Here is a 21,336-nt window from a genome sequence, read left to right as displayed (position 1 = left end):
GTCTCTCACATTATCTGTTTTGCCACACCCACTGTCAGCACCTTTTTTTTCTTGTTCTGTTTGTTACAATTTATGAACCCACCCTACAGTGGTTGTTCAATTATTTGCAATCAAGTGTTTATGTGAGAACAACACTTTTGTCAAGAAACGAGAACATATCTGTGAAACTGTCCATAAAATCAGTTCACATATAAACTGTATGTGTCTAATGGAACACTACATCAGGAAGAAGCTTGTTTTTCCCACACATTGCAGATGTTTTGTGTCATGATTAGTTATGACTCACATTGGTTCTTTTAGACTTAAAACATTTTTAACATGCTTTTTATTATAGTAACAGTCTTTCTGAGTTTGTGCCCACAGTTTCCTAAAAATGTCTCTGGTTTGTCATGCATCGAAAATTGTTGATTTGGTGCTTCTCAATAAACAGAATGCTAGGAAATATGAAGAATAGGCTATTCCAGGAAGATTTTGGAAGACCTTGACTAACTTGTTAAGAATGATAATACCACAGAGTGAAAGTCTGCTTTTCTCACTTGTATCCAGAACTCTTCCAATAAGTTTGAGACAGAATCCAGACAATCAGAAGTTAATTAGTGATGAATGTAATCCAACGCTGACAGCAGGATAAATAAATGTTTTCTGTTAGAGTTTTAGCCACAATTGAATTTTCTGTACTATAATCAGCTTGTATTTCACTTTATGCTGTGTTCCTTTTACCTCGGAAGTCAGAGCTGAAAATGACGTCTCACCCGAGCTGACTGTGTTCCGGTACAACAAGTCGTATAAGCAATGTTGGCTTCAGCCATACGCAGTTCTTGCCATTGTTAGTTATTGTTAGCAGTGTGTGCGACTAATGAAATGACAAATAAGCCAGAGTCTGACTTAAGGAGGGGTTCTGTTGAAAATCTCCTACTAGGAACTCAGAAGCTTTGAATTCCAGTTTCGAAAGGAATGCACCATAAGTCTTCCATCCTATTTAGAATGATTCCTTTTATGATCCGGCAGTTCATGAGCTCAGGCAGTTTGGCCTGGCACCTTCACTGATGACTTTCAAGGAACATAAATACTGAACATGCCACTTCCTGCTCTGATGAGCAGATGTAATTGCTGCACTGAAACAGGACATCCTGTCTGCGCTCTCTGTGGGGGCACTGGGATTAGACTTTTTACAGTAATACAATGATGCCCCATCCATTTAAGGGTTGAGTGGTTTACCAGCAGAAAGTCTAAAGGGACATTATAACCACTGAGTTTTTAACAGTTTCAATTTAACTTTGATTGTGATTTTGACAATCCCAAGAACAATTTTGTGTCTGAAATGATGAAGTTGAAATCACAGTATCAATTTGTACATCTCAGGGTTTCCCACACATTTGTTTATTTGTGGCGTTGATCAAAACGATCAGAACATCTGCGGCCACATATTGATGTTATATTTCTGGAGCTGGACCGTTGACTACTATATATATATATAAATATATATATATACATGTATACACACACACACACACACATATATATATATATATATATATATATATATATATATATACACTCTGGTCACAAACAGATGGGCAGACTGCCAAGCGCAGTACAAATGAAACTTGAATGTTAATTGCACTGGATCTAAAAGTTTGCAATCACTCACCTGCATAGCAGCTGCTCCTCTTATCCATCTACCTCATGTGATTAGCTATGATCGGATTGACAAATCAAGTATCCATCCCATGACTCAAATGCCACACAGTTTTGCTGAGATAAAAAAGATCTCCTGAAGAGTTTCACCCATGCTGCATTTACTGACCCGCAAAAATGTCAAAATTTACAGAGAGGCCACAGAAATATTAGGAAAGCGGACTCACACACACACACACACACACACACACACAGAGAGAAGAAAAAAAACAGATTGTAACACTGTTTCTATTCTAACCATGTTGTGTGAATTGCCTTCTATGATATTCTCCTGAGATGGTATTTTGTTGAATATTTTTCAGTTCTGCCAGCCTGGAGGGTGGAGGTTGTCCAGAGAGAGGAAAGCACCCACCTTCTTCACTGTTGTGCTGACAGACATCGATTCAGACCGTCACTACTGTTCCTGCCTCACTTTTTATGAGGCTGAGGTCAATCTGCAGGTAGGACTGCAACACACACACACACACACACACACACACACACACACACACACACAAACACACAAACAAACAAAAAGATGACTACTCTTTAGGCATGTCCTTTAACATTTTTATATTAGTGAATTTTGAGCTCTTTTGCCCCGTTTCCATTCATGCATTGATTCATTTGTTCATTATTTACTGGCTCGGCCTTTTTCTGGGTCACAGGTTTAAGAGGTAGACCTCCCCAGAATTAATTTGGGTGAATGTTTTCAGTCAGAGGACTAACACAGACAATCATAGAGTCGCCAGTCCTCCTTGCTGTACAGCTGTTTCAGGACTGGTGGAGTAAACAGGAACACCATGTGAGAACCCACCATAACATACTAACAACATGTAAACTGTACACAGGACAGAAGCCTTTGAGGGTACAGTGCTAACCACTGAGCCACCATGCTGCACTCATTAATCCTGATGTTGCAGAAATATTTCCCATTGTCCCACTGTTAAACAGATAATCTTGCGTTTCGTGGACTCTTATGATGAGCATGTGGTTCAGCTTTTTGTGTCTCTTAGAAAAAATCAGGATATCTCGGTTGAGCAATGTGATGGTTCTCATTTTCTGTTTCCATTTTAGGCTTTTTGTTTTGTTGTTGTTTTTTTAACAGTCCTTGGCACTTTTCTTTTTACTTGTAAGAGTTCTTGTCGCATGTGAGAAGTCTTTCAGAGTTTTAGGCATGAAAACAAAAGGCTGCTCAATAGAGACTAATAAATTATGAGCTGTTGGGGGGGTGGGGGTGGGGGTGGGATGCTGTTGTAAAGGAGAGGATGGACCTGCACTCCCCTCCAGCTCTTTTCATTTGATTTACTCAGGCACACAAGATTGTGTTTGATTGCACATTACTGGTCACGACACAAATGTTCAAACCCCCCATTAATTATTTATTACAACACATTCGTTTGTATGGGATCATTTTTATACTTATATGAATGATCTCGTTAATGTCTCTCCCTGCCAAAAGCCCACAGAATACCAGGCTAATTGTTTCACTGTGTTTTCCTTTGTTAGAGGCCTTAAATGACTCCTGTCGCTTTGCCAGCTGTGACTTCACATCCTTTCACATGTGGAAGGCAGTCGTCAATCACATTCCAGTTAGTTAGATACAAAACGTTTTTCAACTAACATTGGAAATGTGACCATGTACGAGAAACATGTCAGCTTTCAAAAAATGTGGAGTCACTTCCGTGGAACATTACGAATCAATACTGGTGTGGTTCATCCTTTCCTCATTACTTTACCATCTCAGCTTGTTGTGTGAATCAGACAATAATTACACAAACATTATTCTGTTTGCACAACTGGACACATTTTTCCACAAAGAGTCAGAGGAGGAAGAATTTAGGAAAAATTTTCACATCACATCAGATGGAGAAAAAAATAGCTCAGTTGTTTTGGATTTTTTTGGAGGAGCGCACAAGTAGCATTCTCATTGCCCGACTCTGGTTGTGTCCCTCAGCTGTATTCAATCCTTAATCTTGCTTGGTCTGTTTTCTGTCCTCACACACTGGCTCAGTGGAGGGAATATGAGTTTTCATTAACAACAGATTCAGACTTGATTATGAGGCCTGATGTTATGGTAATTGTGTCTTTGTTTACTGTTATCTAGGAACTGGAAAGGCTGTTAGTGAGGGCTATAAAGTTTGTTTTTAACACCCGCTCCACGTTTAATGTTTACTTTAGGCCTGCAGAGCATTAAGAAGCTAGAGAAACTGTGTTTGTGTACAAGTTTAGTGCGGTTGTTGAATCAGTTTAATTTCAAACTGTACCATATATTTACCAGGAATGAGAGAAAAGGACTTCCACGTAGAAAGGTAAATGTACTGATTTATGTACAAACATTTCTTGTATTTTACCTTCAGTCTAATCAAGTATTAGAGATGTACCAACACCACTTTGCCTTCCCAATAGAAATTCTAATACCTGAACTTGCAAAGCAGCCGATTCCAATCCAATACTATTGTGGTAAAACAAACACAACAACGACAACAACAAAAAACATGTAACAGCTGTACACTGTATGGATAGAAAATTATTGCTGTCATTGTTGTGTGGCATGGCTCACATCACACACTAAAGTGGGAGCTATGGATAAGAGAAATGTTTACTTGTTACATGCCCTTTTATTGGTTAAGAAAAAATGATAACTTTATGTTGGCTAAAACCACTGTCTCCCAACCTGCCACAGTGGCAAGACAGGTTAATTAAGTGTACTCAATGGAAAAATAAAAGCAAAACTCCATGTATAGATAGGCAAACATTTTAATCTTTGAGCTTCTGTAATTATCGATTTTAGATGACCAAAGTGATGAGGTTCTGTGCTGATTTTATTGTGAATTTGTCCAAAATTTATATGTTTTTTTCATTTTTTGTATTTTAATTTTATGGTATTTACTTATTTTCTGGAGACCCCTCTCTACGTTGATGCACATGTTAACATGATTTACAAATTGTAAAATATGAATAGTTCTTTTTTCTATTAATGTTTTAAATATGTTTTAACATAGAGGTTTTAATTATCAGACAATCGGATCCTAAATTTTAAGCCGCCTTGTTGGGATAGCCTGTTACAAGTGGCTCTGCTGCGAGCATAACCTGGCCTGTCTTTAGTATGTGAGCTATCAAGCCAATGGGCCCATATTTGTAATTTAAGCATTGATAGATGTATCTGACTATACTGTCCTGTTAGCTTTCCATTTTCAGAAAGGAGGTACAAAGCTAGTTTTATAAAGTAAGAAGTTGCAGCAGAATTGTAAGCCTCTCAATACTGAGGCTGTCAGTGGGGTTTTTTCTCTGCATATTGATGTAAAAAACATGAATACTGACCAGAGTACATTTGGAGAATATTAATTCCATTTAGAAAATACACACTCTTTGTGTTAATTTGTAGCACTTAACAGCTCACAGTAACTGAGATATTTGTGTGCTGAAAAAACACTTGACCCAGACACGTGGATACTTTGTGTTTATTAAATACTGAAGAAATATGAAGACCTTCAAATGTGATAGACTACCTTTTTAGACAGTCTTGTGTTAGTAATTAGATGAGGCTATATTTGGCCTCATCCAGACATCATGTTTCTGCAAAATAAACACACCTCCCTGGATTCAATATACGGCACTGGGGATCTTCTTGAAACGTGAGGGTGTTTTAACAATCTTTACTCTCATCCTTATCTCCTCAGTTGGATTCCAGGGAGAGCCCAGACAGGCGGCAGAGGAATGTATTTTGTCTAATAATTGAACCAAATCCTAAGAATAATGGTGAAATGTGACCCTCGTCTGAATGGGTTATTTTGATCCTGTACTGCTTCGTCCTGAGATACTGAAGCACTTATGGCATGTTTTCACTGTCTGGAGAAATATACCAGATTGTGATAAGGGCTTTACTTAGGAATGAGCACGAAGAGGTTGGAGTATCAGCACTCTGATAGGGCTCCTGGATTCACGATACAGACAATTAGAACCAGATTGAAGCTGTTGCTTGTACAACAAGCTTGTCCTGTTTTTGAGAGGTATATAACATGTTTGATCACAGCAAAATGACTTTATAGTTTAAATTTGATTTGAATTGATAGAGGGACTGGACCCAAATATTCAATTATTCAGATATTTCTTCACTGAGTAGGTATTCAGTTATCTACTTTGGGATTTGGATAATCATTTTTCGTTTTGTTTTGGGGTTGTTGTTTTTTTTCAGTTCTTAAATTTGTTGGAGCTATTGTGCTGTTTCTGTGCTTACATTTCACAGCGCTTTGTCAGGCGTTGTCTTGGATTTGGAGCCTGGTATTATGAGTATCCAGTGTGTCCTAAAGAATTAGTTTCTATTTGTGGTGGTCATTCATGGGGGGAGGCACTTTCCAGCACTGGGGGGGGTCTCTTCCCGAACAGCTCCACTCACTGCCGGATCAGCAAACTTTCTGCTGCTGCTGCTGCTGCTGCTGCTGCTGCTGTTAGACCCAGTACTGATGGACCGCCTATGGAGCTGGTTTGCTCCTGGCGAACGGTCAATTCAACATCTGCCCAGTTAGCACAAGCTAACACAGCAGCAGCGGCCTACATTTGACAGCTAGAATTTAAATGACATGATGAAAAGGAGAAGCCAGGATAGCCTTGTACAAAAGGCTGGTATCCTGTCCCCCCTGCACTCCTGCTGCCATACACTAGCTTTTTATATTTTATTCTTATAATGGACTTGTCTCTGAGAAGCCTCATGCTCTGGCAGTCTCCTTCCAGGAATTGTGGCTTATGTAATTTATCTCTTTAATCTTCAGAGGAGCGACCATACCAGTAATGATATTTTCTAACTTGCCTGGAAGCCTTTTTTAAACTGGTCGATGCATGTTGGTGTCAAGTTGTCAGTCAAGCCTCTGTGTTGCCTCAGAAATCTGTGACGTCTGTGGTGTCTGCTGTCCCTGAGAAGGGAAGAAACATTAATCTCCTAAACCAGATTTGTCTTTCTAAGGAAATCCACTCACATGATTTTGTCTCTTTGTAGGCAAGATATTTTATTAACCTCATCCTAATTTTATAAAATATGTTGTGTACATTCACTGGCTCCAGTGGGATGAGCAGCTTTGCTGAATGGGGACAGATTGGGCAAGGAGATAATTAATAGTCTAAACTTTCATAAAAGTGTGTCTCCTCTCAGGAGACAAAGGAGGAGTTGTAAGATTTTTGGGGGTTGATGCTATGACTTTGTCTGATGCAAGAGTTTTATCCTGGCTATTTTTGTTTTGTAGGAAGAATATAATTAAGTTTCCACTACTCCTACTTTCAAGCATGTTGTATGACTCATTCCTCAAGTGAAAATGGAAAATAGATCGTTAGAAGTAATATTGTATGGTATACTGATACTAGAAAGCTATAGCAATACCCTGCCATTAAAAACAATATGAAAAGTTAGGAGTGTTTGAAGAAGAGCTGTATTTCTTGTGAGTTCCTATAAATTGGGTTAATGTGCAGCAGTGGAACAGAGTGTGCGTGCAGCGCTCTGCAGGGTTCGCTGCTTGCCAGGGGCAAGTACACTCTGTGTTCAGCCTATGGAATGCTTCTTGCAGTTGTCCTATCTGGAAAGTAAAAAATAAATGTAATGTCACATGTGACCAATATCTAAAAAAAAAAAAAATAGGAAACTGTATCGCTGAAGCAAAGCTGTTCCAGCTGCGCTGCGTGCATCTAAGTCACCACCAAGCTTTGAAGAGGACTGATGACAAAAATCAGACATACTGGACACTACAGAAGTGAAGGCTGGGGTCAACGATATAAACACCAATATAACTGCCAATATAACAAATATAACCACATACAACAAAACATCAGGAGTGTTGAATGTCTTTGGAACATTGCATGGAACATTTTTGTTTTTTGGTCCGAAGCTAACTAAATTGCCATTACAGCAGTGGCTCCGGTGCGATAGTGTCCTTTTCTGAAGCTCTATAATCCAGCCTTGAACTACTATGTCTTTTTGAAGTCTTTGGGATATAAACCCATAATGATAAATCCAACACTGAAAGTCTATTTATCCTTTTTACTAGTTGAACTAAAATTGTTACTGTTGCTGTTAGCAGCCCATAATGCCTTGGGTTGAGTTAGTTGACCTATCAGAGTGTTTCTGACTTTTTTCAGTTTTTTGTTTGTTTGTTTATTTTAGGAGGATTTGTTGTGTTTTGTTTTGAGGTTTTTCAGTGAAAAAGCAAGGTATTTTAAGTTCCATTACTTTTCCAGATGTTTAAGACTTGCCATGGTGTTATGTCAGTATCGGGATTGATATTTTTAGGCTGGTATCGTTTTAAATTCATAATTTTGGTATCATGACCACATTATTTAAAAATTAGGTGTCCATCCATTAACAGGTTTGTTCATCACACTAAATATCAGCATGCATTACATTACCACTGACCACTCCTTATGGTGAAGCACACAAATTATTTTTTACTGAAGAATATGCTAACAACACGTGCCGTGTACAGTAAAGGACATGCCCGGCAGGCACTGGACAATGTGATGGGTTTGAGGCACATGATGTATTCACAAGTTAAACCAGGAGCTCAACAGTGCTGGCATGCTCAACACTAAATTTCATGGTCTGTATAGTCCAAGGCAGTGTGTTGAACTCTTCAACTGTTTTTTAATGTTTCAGGGATCAAAGAGTATTGAGGCTGATGGAGATGAAGATGATGATGAGGAAGAGGAGGATGGCTTGATCCAGCCAGCTCAAGTGTTTGCACCAAAAAGTCTCATTCTCGTGTCCAGGCTGGATTATCCCGAAATATTCCGGGTAATAAAACACCATATGATTAAATCTTGATTTAAAAAATGTTTTTCTGTGTTGTTCCGAAGGAATACTCGGAATGTTTGTCAAATCAGTGCTTTCATCCCGCAGCTCTGAGATGACGCTTATCTACTTTGCACCGTCTGCAAAATAGGACCAAGTTTGCTTAAGCATGCAATTCAGTAAAGTAAATGAGACGCATAAGCGCCTCTAATCTTTTCAACACAGATGAGGTGATCACAGGTTTTTCAGACTCACGATCAGCTATTCAAGTTAATATGTTGTTCTGTTCCGACATGTTTGAAGTTGCCATTAGTTAGATCAAAGTTAATGACACGGCCTAATCAGAAGCACCATCGTTTAGGATTTTAACATAAATAGAGACAATGTTTTACCATAATTTGCATTATCTTTGACCATATAGAGTCGCTGTCCATTGCATGAGTCAGTTTGTAATGCCTTTGTTCTATTTCACATTTTGTCCTTCCAGGGGTGCTTGGGTCTGATCTACACAGTGCACATCGACAGCTTGAGTTTCCCTTTAGAGGGTCTGGTGGCCAACCTCTTTACATTCCAGGTTCCTGTTGCTGGTGGATCCCAGGTATGTCTTCAATGAGGCAAAGCATGTCCAAAGTTATGACCATAGTTTGTAACACATCTTACTGCTCCTGGCCTGTTCAGAGGCCACAGATCAGCTCAGATCAGGGCCCTGAAAAGGTCAACGTCTGCCTGCTCAGCTGTCAGACAGTGATTGTTTTTGGAGGTGATGGCTGAGGCTTGATGGTGCAGCTACTCAAATGATTTATGTTTGCTGTGCAGCCAATCAGGAATGTCGTGTTCAGATGGTGCCAGAGATTGTTGTCCAGCCACAGGCAGTAATTTTCTGATACATATTCATAATTTTTTCCATCGTGTTATGTGGAGCAAAATGCCTCAGCCCAGAGTAGGACAGCAGACAGCAGAGCTCTTAAATTGTGTTTATGACAGTTTTGAGGAATATATATTTAAAATTCATTACTGAGGGTTTAAAAAAGCATTTTGTTTGCTGCAGTTTGGTTGCCAAGTGTTAGAGGGTGAGGCTATAAATGCACTGAGCCAGGCAATAGATTATTTACTCACACCACTGAAAAACACCCTTCAGCCAAAATGTGTCTCAGTCATTTTGGAAAATTACTGTGCATTTACAGCTGCCACTGGGAGAAGTCTTCATTACTCAGGTGAATTTCGGACTTTGTTTTGAACAATGGTTAATATTTTGTAAGCAGGAAGAATTTGGCCTGTTCCCCAGCAAAAAGACACTTAAAATCCTGAGTCCTTGAGTCTGCCTTCAGGCAGAAACTCAGCAGTGGAACACTCATTTGTCAAAACGGCACCTAGTTTAACTTCTAGGTATGTCAAGAATCATATGAATGGCGACCCTGAGATACCTTCCATTTTTCACTCACTAAAAACATATTTTCCCTTATTTCTATTTACCTATCTTATTTATATTGTTTTGGTCTTGTTGTGAGCAGTTTCGTGTAGGAACTATTTTCTTTCTGCCAAACTACACCCACCAATTGCATCACCTTGCAAAAGAAAGCGTGCATCTGATCATGGATGAAAGTCTGTGCTCATGACAGAGCACGATGTAAACACACCGTGGCCTGAGTTGTAATGGTAGCTAGTGCAGTGGTGCTGGGTGAAATAGCAGTAAATGCACGCTTCTTTTTGTGCAGTTGGTGTAGTTCAGTAGAGAGAAAATAGTTTGTGCAGTTGGTGTAGTTAAATAGAGAGAAAATAGTTCCTACATGAAACTGCTCACAAGGTCTTTTGGATTATCTTGAGTAAGTGGGTCATCATTTCTGTAAATAGACATTGCTGTTGAGTTTTTCAGATGTATTTTTTTGGCGCTTTGAGCACAGCAACTCGAGTACCATCTAGTTCCATTATATTTGAGAGAAGGCCGACATCTGTATGGCTGATATCTCCACAACACCCTGCAACTTACACCAAAACACTCTAGTGTGACTCATTTAACTCCATTAGTCAGTAAATGTTGCACATTTTAACAAAAAATTCAAATAAAGAAATTAAAATATTTTTCTTACAAGTATCTATTAAGGGTTTCTGTGATCTATATGCAGCTGTGCGCTGCACCAGTTATATTTGGGTTAGCATGTAATTGAGGTTTTCTTTCCTCAGTGACAAGCAAACTCATTCAAATGGCTAATTCAGTCCTGCAGCTGCAGAGTCTGTGCAGCACTGAATAGCATGTGTCTTCTTTATTTGATACAACCACCATACACTGGGCTATAAATCTTCATGGATGACTCTCAGGCGCAGTATTGCTTGTCCCTTTAGCCGTTATGGCCGTAGAGATTTTCCATGACTGTTTTCTGACCTTTGATGCCCTTTTTTGTCTTTACAGAAGCTGTTTAGCCTGGGAGCAGGAGACCGGCAGCTCATCCAGACGCCCCTAAACGACACATTGCCTGTCACATGCAAGAGTGTTGCTCTGCTCTTCCAGCAGCTGGGTAGGTCCAGGAACTTTGATAACTGCTAACTAGCAGTCATCAGAAAAGCGTTAACTTATTGAGTCAGACATGTGTGTAACTGTATCTCTGCCCTGTCATTTGTACGTAACTGAATCTTGCTGATGAGTTTATTGAATGAAAAGTCATTTCCTGCTGCAGGTTGTCACGTCCACATTATATCCCAATTAGGTTTTAAGATGTTTTGTGTTGTTGGTTGTCATTATCTGACAGTTCTGACACTCAAAGAACAGTCGTCTTAATCATATTACTGTCTTAGCTGATTTAGTTAAGCTGCTTAATGTGTGTGAAATGTTTCACATTCATTCAGTCTTGATCCTTCCAGATTTTTAGAGGCTCTGTTCTGCTTTGCTAATCACGTGGTGCTGAACTGCAGCACTGTAGGACTTTTACAGTCAGGAGACTGTAGCAATGAGCCATTAAGAACTTGGACTAATGCTACAACTAAATGTGTCTGAGGCAAGATTATGTGGTTTTTGCTTTGTCCCATCAGTGTTTCTGTAATTTTGTCTGGGCTAGAATAAGCACATGATAAAGATTTGATTCAGTTTGCTGGTTTCACATTGCCATGTTTGCACAACATGTTCAGACTGTAAACGATTTGCACAGGCAAAACGTGCTTTGTTACAGATGTAACATGGTTGATTGACCATGACTCATGGTGTTTGGAGTGTGTGTCTATCACTTTCTTCAGTCTTTTAAAAATGACAGTTTGGCATAAGTCATGAGCTGAGCTATTGTTCGCTGTATTTTTAGATTTTTAAGTCATTTTAGAAGAATTGGGTTTAGTTCGCTTTTGCAGGCGTTCATCTGTTAGAACTGAGTCTGAAATTAAATATAATTCACCTGAAATTTGATTTGTAATGGAAAGTTCGCCCTTATTTATCCTCATTTGATTAGAAGAATGTGATTCAAAACAGAGTGGATTTTATTTCCTGAGTGTATTAACACCATCCCCTGTTTGTTTGGACAAAGTGGTGAACATGCACATGGGGGGTACTTGCACGATACACGTGTGGTCAGGGTTATGTGGAAGTCATTAGTAGCCATTCTGGATACACAAAACAAAGCAATCTTGACACAATACCCGGCCGTGGTCTGTCAGTCCTCATGAGCCTGTTTCCATTAATCAGTTCAGTGCAGTATGCAGCACTGTTTGTCCTTAAAGCGGCTACAAGACCTGAATTAATGCTCAATATGCGACATCAATTACTCACCCTGTGTTATGATGAATTCTTGACGGAAATGTTTTCCCGCATGCCCTCATGGTGAACGAAGAATCCAGAAATGAGGAAAATTCTTGATAAATTAAGGCAAAAGAGGTCCATGTTTAACACCAAAATTATATAGTATAAGCCAAGTCTCATTTATCCAGTCGTATGATCAGTGCCTCCCAAACAGACAGCTTTGTCCGACGATGTCCTGAACTGAAATTGAAAATTATCTATGCTGTCTTCAAAGCCAGACTCGACTGACAAAAACGGTTATTTTACCTCACTGAACACAGGGGGGGCTTCAGTCATTTACCAAATTTGTGTTTTTTCTGACTTTGGTGTTTTAAAGTTTAAGTTTCATGCAATAACGCAAAAAATCTAACTGATTGATGCAGCCGTAGACCATCAGGTTCTGTGTTCTGTTAGGTAAAATAACTGTTTTTATCAATGGAGCCTGGATCTGAAGACAGCATAGATAAGTTTTACTTTCTGTTCAGTTCCCAATCAGAAAGGGCTGTCTGTTGGAGAAGTACTGAGCATACAACAAGTCAAAAAAATGTAAACAGATGGTTTCATATAGTTTAGCAGTTTTAAAAAGTTGTCCACTATGACTTTAATTCATCAAGTATTTTCTCAGTTGTTTTAAATTCTTTGTTCACCACGGAGGCATGCAAGAAAAATGTTTTTCTTCATGAATTTAAAATAGGACAGGGGAGGTAAATGATATCTGACATAATCATATGGGGTGGGGGGATATTCCTTCAAGTGTAAAATCATGACAGAGGCATTATTCTTTAATCTAACTCTCGACAAACAAAGATTCGTATTTCTCACAATGTTGTAACAACTCTAACAGTGAGTTTAGTCTTTCATCTTTGTATGCTCAGTGCATACTGCAGTGGGTTTAATCAGGATCATAGACATGAAATAGCTCAGTATATCTTCAGATCATTACCAAGAAAAATGTGTGCAGTCATCCGTTGTTAGTCCTCCTGCTGTCATAGCAACATGCAGCAGATTGTTTAAATGTGTTGTTGGCTTTGTCCCTAATCCCACTTTGATTAACTATTCATATAATATTTGTTTTGGACTGTGTGGCAGGACAAATGTATGCAGGAATCTCTGATTGAGAGTCGAGTCATCATGGCATGTCAGAGTGACTGACAGAGTTAGATGTTTGCAGTAAATCATTCCTCCGCACTTAAAACCAATGTCTTTGCATGCTGACAGTTCGGTAAATATCATAAGTCGTGATCAGCTACACGAAAGCAGAGAGAACAAGTGCAACATTTCCATTTAGTGTTTGGATTAGGTCATATCCTAATTTCCAAATAAGGATTGGCTAGTAACGATGTAGGCCGGCAGGTCGGCACATCGTTTTGTGTACACAGGTCAAAAGAGTCACCAGAGAGGAATGTGTGTTAAACATGTCACACTGCAAAGGAAGTACACCCCCCCGAGGCAAGATAAAACCGGCCATCAACAGTGCTCATGTTTGTTGTTTGTTGCCTTTGTCTCTTCTGTTGTTTAGGGATGTTGCTGTCGCTTTTTATTTAGGGCTCGGAAATGCGTTGCTGTTGCCATGAGATAAGTATACACCTGAACTTGAGGTGTGATTATAAAACAGGGGCCTAGATAGTGAAATGAGCGACAGACTCTTTTACAGAGTGTTTTACAGAATTTTGACCCACCATGTCCATAAAAGATGAAACAACTCATTTAGTTTGACAAGTTCACCTTGAAGTCTCTGATTTTGTTAAAGCTCATGTAGAGTTTCCTGTTTATCACTGAATGGCTTCGCTCAGGCAGCCAAACTTCCAGACCCAGCGCCCCCAGTGGCGCTGATATGTCTGCCAGTGTTCCTCTCTTTATCACTTCAATGTGTGATGAATTGGTCTGTCAGTTGCTTGATAGGAAACAATAACAGGAACTGTAAACTTAGAATTCTTCCTGATTGTCACATCGGCATTTGAAATATTATTTATACTGTATGAGTGTGTAATTTCCTTTGTTTTTCAGAGGAGACTTTTCCTCTAGCTTTATTGTCAATGTTTAACATAAACTGACATACTTGGTCATGGAAAATTATTGTTTTTTGGCATCATAAGCCTGCAGGTTTCATGGCATTAAAAAAGTGTTGGACAAATTGCAGATGATTTGCATTGATCCCAACCTTATTTTTGCACTTGTTGTGTTCAATTTAGGAATACACTTAAATGGTTTAATGCAAATTAAGTAATCTGAACAATGTTGCAGCTGCCAAAGAAGTCTGACCTACGGCCCTTTGCTGCATGTCATCCCGTCCCTCTCTCTCCCCTTTATATCTGCAGTATCTGGCCTTTCCAATAAAGGTAAAAACCCAGATATAATATTTAGAAAACAAAAGGGGAATACTATACTATATGAAGGAATTGTTGAGTATTGACACCGCTACATCGTTTGTACATCTACTGCAAGCTGTAAACTGCAAGCTACTTTACTATTGTGTAAACGCTACATTGGTTGTAATGGAAAGCCGATACTTTAGTACTTTAGCATGCCTACCGATCTAACGTCACCTACTTATCCAACAGAAAACAAGCTAAATTTGCATGCCTCTTCATCCCCGTCCTTTAATTCAGTGCGCATCAGTTGAAATGAAAGTGAAAGCCAGAATGACCTCTGTCCACATGGTGTGCTGCCTCACTATATGCCTTTCTTCACACTGTGTCTGCAATTTTCGTAGCTTTCCCTTGGATGCATATTGACCTAACTGCTAGCTTTTTATAAAGTCACGACCTCACCTGCAAGCTGTTAGTAGCTTGAAGCTACACACCACTACTCAAAGGTACAAGCCCGTAAACAAATCTTTAGCACAGCAAATTAAAAAAAAAAAAAAAAAAAGGGAAGGTGCTGTGCAGATAAATACAAGGCAACACACTTATAGTGAGTCATAAGACATAAGAGGTGATCAAGGGAGATTACGTTTGTGTGAATCTAAATATTGTTTTTTACAATAGACATTAAAGATACAAGCAGTTTATTCAATAAATCGTTAAGGCTGCAGGGACCTGTGCAGACAAGGTGATCTGAAAAATGGAAGAATCGCTGCTGCAGTGTCAGTCTTCTTCACCAAAGCTCAGCCTTTTTGGTCTTGCACAGGCAGAGTTCTCAAACATTTGGAGTCATGCAGCACTTTCCTCAGCAGACCTGTTTTCAAAATGAGATGAATACACAAACAATGCTATCCAATCCACAAGTAGCAGGTCTTCTATACTCAGACTGTTGTGGTTGGACTGCATAGTACTGAAAAATTACAAGAAAAATTCCACTGAATGTTGTATGTTCTGAATTGCATTAATCAATCTTGCAGCTGTTATTGATACAAACAAAACTCCCACGTGAATATTGTGTGAGCTGATCTGTTTGAAGTTTGAAATCCTCCAAAAATAGCCACGAATGTTTGATGAATGATCTGCGACAGTGTGGCAGTCACATTCTGACAAATACCTCACTAGTTTTGTTCTCTGTTGCTTTTTTTGTTTCAGGAATCCAAAATGTTCTAAGCCTGTTTTGTGCGGTCCTGACAGAACACAAGGTTTTGTTCCACTCCACCAGCTACCAGAGGCTCGGAGAGGCATGTCGCGCCCTGGAAGCCCTCATGTTTCCCCTTAAATACAGGTAAGTGTTTGTTTGACCCCGGCGGCAGGACAGATTCTCATGTGACTCTCCTCTAACAACTCAGCTCGTGATATGACTCCCATGGCTTGTGATTTGACTGATGATTAACTTTGTTCATCACTGTATTCAGTTATACAAAGAGCCGTATCTCCTGGATGAGATTACCCTCTAAGATCACAAAATTTGACTCTGTTTAACCGTATATATCTGGTAATGTCAAAGGATTTTTCTACTCACTTTTCAGACTTCACTTTTCCTAGAAGGGCCTTTCACTTGTGCAGTGATTAATTTCCTTCCCTTTTTAGAACAAATGCACATGTTACTGTCTATCTTGTGAAATACGTTTGAAATGTGAAATTTTACGAGAAATAACTTTTTTAACAAATTACTGCACATTACAGCATGATTGCATTAAATTTAAATTGATGATTTATTTATTGAAACACACTTTTTCTCGTGGTAAAAGCAAAGGCCTTACCAATAACTTTAATTGTGGCTCTGTTTTAAGTGCCTGAGTAAGCTATGCACGTTACACAGACCCTGCATTTCTAGCCTATTAAGATATGAATGACAGCATTTATGTGTTAATATGAGAAGAAACAGAAAGAAAACAATTAGACGTAGTTGGTATGTTTCGTGACAGCAGAGTTTGTTACTAAGCTGGATGAAGTTCACAGTGCTTCTCAGTCACCCATTTACACACATCAAACACTGGTTATGTCTTCTAATGTTCAATATTTTGCCCAAAGACCCTAAAATATGTGACCAGGAGCTGGTGACTGAACCATTAACCCTGCAATTAAGAGACAATCCACTCTACCCCCTAAAGCGCATACATATTATTAATAAAATATAACATTCAAAGACATATAAAAAAGACATGTATTGTACAAAAGATAAAAACAAATGACAGAATGAAAATAATCATCCAGGAGATGGAAAAAAGACAGCATTTGAATTATCTAAAAGATTAATAGCTAAATAATTTGTTGTAATGTTGTATTGTAAATAAACACTTATCACTGACATATTCCAGAGACTGCATTAAGATAATAAAATCTGTCCAAAAAAGTATTTTAAAAAAACATGCTGCATTGTTGCTCTTAATCAATTTCTGTCATTTGTAATTGCAATTTCAGTATTACGCTTATGTGGTGGCATTGATAATCAGCACAGTGCACCGGGAAAAGTGCTGCCAAACCTGCCAAAGAGGATGAAAAGAGCCATCTGCTTTTGGCTGAACTGCAACAAAGCTGTTACTAGCCCTATAATGGCATAAAAAGCAAATGAGGTCAATATTAGTCTTATTTCCCTGCAGTTTTAGGTTTTAATATAGTTTATTTAGTTTACTTGTAAAAGCAGCAGTTCGGTTGAGTTGAAAAGAAATTCACAGATTCAAACTTCATGGATCAATACTTAAAAGAACTTAACAACTTATGAGCAAACCGTTGTTGAAACATAGACAATGCCTCTTTTTCTAATCCTAGAAAAGTTAGACAAGCAGCTACAACCTAATTTTCATTAAAGCGAGCCATACTCTGAGTCTGACAAGTAATGTTGCCTTCTGTGTGCAACCAGCTGCAAGATTAGTGCTCAGAACTATCAAAGTGCAACATCAAGAAGAGATGATAAAAAAATATTCAATAACTTAATTTTTTTATTTAAATCTAGTGTCCCTAAAATGACTGCACACATCAATGGTTATCTACAGGTTATACTTCACTTAATTTGGAAAAATACGATATTGCTTTTTCTGTCATTTTTATTGAAAAAATATTTCATAACTTCACCATTATACAGAGAAAAGTCACCAAAGTCACTTAACACACATAATTATTAGAACTACTTAAACATGTTGCCTCTTAAAACATGTTTGCTTGAATCAGTTGAAGGCATTGCATATATGCACTTGTGTGCACATGATCAGGATGGTACCACCTCTGCCTCATTTTGAGTTAGGAAAATCCCTGAAAGTAATTCTAATTTTGTCTGTGTTGCGTAGCTCTAGTTTCTGGTAGATGATGATGTAAAATTTCCAAAGCTTGTAAATTATGTCATTGCAAAATTTATGAATGTCATGTGAGTGCAACGTGAAGTTCTTATCTTTACTGCAATTTTATCTTTATCTAAGTTCTGAGTTTCACTTTTATCATAATGTGCTGTCATAGAGAAGTATATTTTGGGTTCTCGGCTGCCCACTCATTTCTCAGTTCCTCCCCATCTGTCTTCCTTGTCTTATTGTACATACTATGTGTAATCACTGTAATGCCGTCTTATGTGTTCAGTTACCCGTACATCCCTATTCTGCCTTCACGGCTGCTGGAGGTGTTGAGCTCGCCCACTCCCTTCATCATCGGGGTACACTCCATGTTTCAGACTGAAATCCAGGATCTGGTGAGTGCAGATGTGTCTCAGGCCTCCAGCAATGTGTCTTACTTGCATGCAAAACTTGAAGATCATAAATTGTTAAATGTTGTCAGACACCTGTGAATCATTAACAAATATTGCAGTCTTTTAGTTTGTTTTCATATCCAAAAACGTGAGGATGCATTGGGGTATTTTAGGGCTTTCTACTGCTGAGGACAGTTTCAATCTTAAAAGCCCCTTGGTTTCAGGAAGCTCTTACACGCAAAGATGAAGTAATCTGCCCTTCAACAAGATGTTTATTTAAACTGGTTTCGGCTGAACTTCGTCAGGCTTATGTGTAGATCTCCACAGTACTCCTCCAGCTGCAATCAAACCACCTGACGTGTCTGTGTTTTATGTGTGTACCAGTTGGATGTTATTATTGCTGATCTGGATGGAGGAACAATAAAGATCCCTGAGTGCATCCACTTGTCCCCACTCCCTGAACCTCTGTTACACCAAACACAGACTTCCCTGTCCCTGGTAAGCACAAACACAAACACACACACACACACGCAGCCATACCAAGTTAGGTATCAGGTCTGATCGAGGCATTTTCTAACCAATCCGGATTGGCTACACTGAGCAATATGAGCCTGATCCCATCCTTTGTTTCACGTCAGCTTTCACACAAGTGTTTTTACTTGCAAAGCTTTCAAGCATAGCAACACTGAGTGCAAGCATTAACAACTCTCAAAGTCTCTGCTGTCTGTCCGTCTCACCACTCAGTGTGTGTATGTGCAAGAGCTCCTCCAGCGGAGAAACACCACAACCCATAAACGACAGCAAAACACAATTTGACACATCTTATTTATGCCACTTACTTAATTTATGCAGATTTGTTTCATCACAGCTCCATTTTTGAGAGAGTATGTGTCTTGTGTTTTGCTTGTTTATCATCTAAGGTGCATGGTGTGTCATGGCTGACACACACCACACCACTGTAAGTGCAACAAAAGGCCCACAGGAAAATGGCCCAAGGGCGTAATTTATTATTGTAATCCATGCAAAAGATTACAGACAACAAAAATAAATACTCAATGGAATGCCAGTTATTCACTTAACTCAGGCAAAGGCCGTTGCAACAAACATTGAAGGATATTCTGTTAAAAGGACAGAGACATTCCCTTGAGACAGCGACAAGGCCAAAAAGATAAAACAGAGGGTTTTTTGTTTTTACATTATTTTGTAAAAGAAAAGAATATTAAGAAGTAGCTTAGATGCAGACAGTTTTTTCTTAGTGCATTGCAGAGAAATTTAATTGTCATGCACATACAATTATGTACTTGAAGTGTGCACTGTGCTGCTGTTTTATCTTGGAAAATAAAAGTATCAGATTGGGACTCAATGTCGGCAGCACTCATTTTTAAATTTTTTGGATCTTTTATTTAAATTATGTTAATGTGATTGACATTTGAAACAAGCAAGCAAAAAATAATTAATTCCTGAACTCATTCAACTTTGAACATCAAGTTCACAATTCCTAGTTTGATCATGTTTAGCATCTTTATACGCAGCTGTCGGCCCGTATGCAAACACATGAACACATAAAGTAATTCTTGGATTCTTGTACTCAAACATGTTAGGTGACTGCTGGTAAAATTAATGTTCTTATGTTTCTGTTTTAATTAAATTGTGTGACACATTTAATGGTATGCTGTATTATCTGGTCATCATTAAGTTGTTGCAGTCATTGCAAGTTTCTCTAAATTAAAGCATGCATTCAACAAAGAGAAGTAAATGATCTGGAGATGCATTTATTATTTGTAGGTTTTGCACCCTGATCTGGAGATAGCAGACAATGCGTTCCCTCCACCTCGCACTGCACCCTCCAACCTCAAGTTGTTGGTAAGTCAGCATCACTATCACAAACCCTTGTTTCAATCATGATCCTCCCACATAAGGAGGTCATGATAGCCTTTGTCAGGAAAAATGTCTTATCGACAAAAGGTTAGCGTTGGAGTGAGGGCACTAGCTGAAGGTAACCCATTACCCCCTTTGACAAGTAACATGTTTGTTGCATGAATCACTTATCAGACTGCATTTGTAGCATAGTTTTTTGATGAGTGTGTGTGTGTGTGTGTGTGTGTGTGTGTGTGTGTGTGTCTGTGTCTGTGTCTGTGTGTGTGTGTTTGTGTGCGTGCGTGCGTGCGTGTGCGTGCATGCACGTGCTCCAGGACAAGGAGGTGAGGGCCGTTTTTCTCAGGCTGTTTGCACAACTCTTCCAGGGCTACAGGTCTTGCCTGCAGCTCATCCGCATCCATTCTGAACCAGTTATTCACTTTCACAAGGTAAGATAATGAAATAGTGGAATCCCCAGAGCTGAAATTCAAATTTTGCAAAAACTTAACTTTCCAATATGTGACCTTTGATTAAACTCCTTTAGCCGTCGTTCCACTGCAAGCACATTGTTCTTTTTTATCTGCCAAGAATGTTTTTGGAGTTCAGCAGTAAGGATGAAATTATGTGCAGACCCCTGACACGTAAACCTGTCAGGGGTGTATAAAGTGCGTGTTTGTGTGAGGATGTGTGTAAGTAGTTAAAATGTGTTGTTAAGGCTCCGTGACTCTTCCGTGATGTTATCCTTTTGTTTATGCAAGCTTCGGACACCGTCCCGTAACCTTGGGCAAAGCCCGGCAATGAGCCATATGAAACGTATTAGGTTTACATTTTTGTTTTGTGCCGGGGATTTTTGTTTGTTCATGTCTGTGGTGTCTCCGTGGTAACCCCACAGCACATCATCCTCAAAGTACCCCACATGGATCACATTATAAACAAACGCTCAGCCTATTCGCCTGGAATTGCTGAGTGGGGGAACGCTTGAGTGAACTGTGTTTTATCTTTTCTCCCCACAAGCACAAATAATTATGCGTAAAGTAAATTAAATTCATTTGCATGTAGTCATTTATAACAAGATTTATTCCACTTTTGGAAATGCTGAAGAATTTATCCATGATTTTAACAATAGAAGTTGCCTGTCTCAGAACCCTTTACGGAGATATTTTCTGAAGATTTTGTAATCTTCTAAAAATGGCTGGGATCACTATGCTTGTTTTTCAGTCTGCAACATATC

General features: G+C 38.9%; 1 protein-coding gene across 3 annotated transcripts in view; it reads left to right on the top strand.

The window, feature by feature from the left end:
• Window positions 1–21,336, top strand: part of sbf2 (SET binding factor 2) — a 127,767-nt gene that overhangs the window by 47,407 nt on the left and 59,024 nt on the right. For all 3 annotated transcript variants that reach the window (XM_088077483.1, XM_042486169.2, XM_042486090.2), the window contains exons 3-11: window positions 2,001–2,138; window positions 8,318–8,455; window positions 8,940–9,050; window positions 10,860–10,965; window positions 15,725–15,857; window positions 18,143–18,251; window positions 18,633–18,746; window positions 20,034–20,111; window positions 20,441–20,554. In XM_088077483.1, coding sequence (XP_087933609.1) covers window positions 2,001–2,138; window positions 8,318–8,455; window positions 8,940–9,050; window positions 10,860–10,965; window positions 15,725–15,857; window positions 18,143–18,251; window positions 18,633–18,746; window positions 20,034–20,111; window positions 20,441–20,554 — 1,041 coding nt within the window. The remainder of the gene's footprint in view (window positions 1–2,000; window positions 2,139–8,317; window positions 8,456–8,939; window positions 9,051–10,859; window positions 10,966–15,724; window positions 15,858–18,142; window positions 18,252–18,632; window positions 18,747–20,033; window positions 20,112–20,440; window positions 20,555–21,336) is intronic.

Source organism: Plectropomus leopardus, chromosome 1 (assembly GCF_026936395.1).
Source record: "Plectropomus leopardus strain MGB_pleo_1.0 chromosome 1, ASM2693639v1, whole genome shotgun sequence".
Classification (NCBI taxonomy): domain Eukaryota; kingdom Metazoa; phylum Chordata; class Actinopteri; order Perciformes; family Serranidae; genus Plectropomus; species Plectropomus leopardus.
The sequence above is the reverse complement of the archived record's forward strand: the minus strand, read 5'-3'. Positions and strand labels throughout refer to the sequence as shown.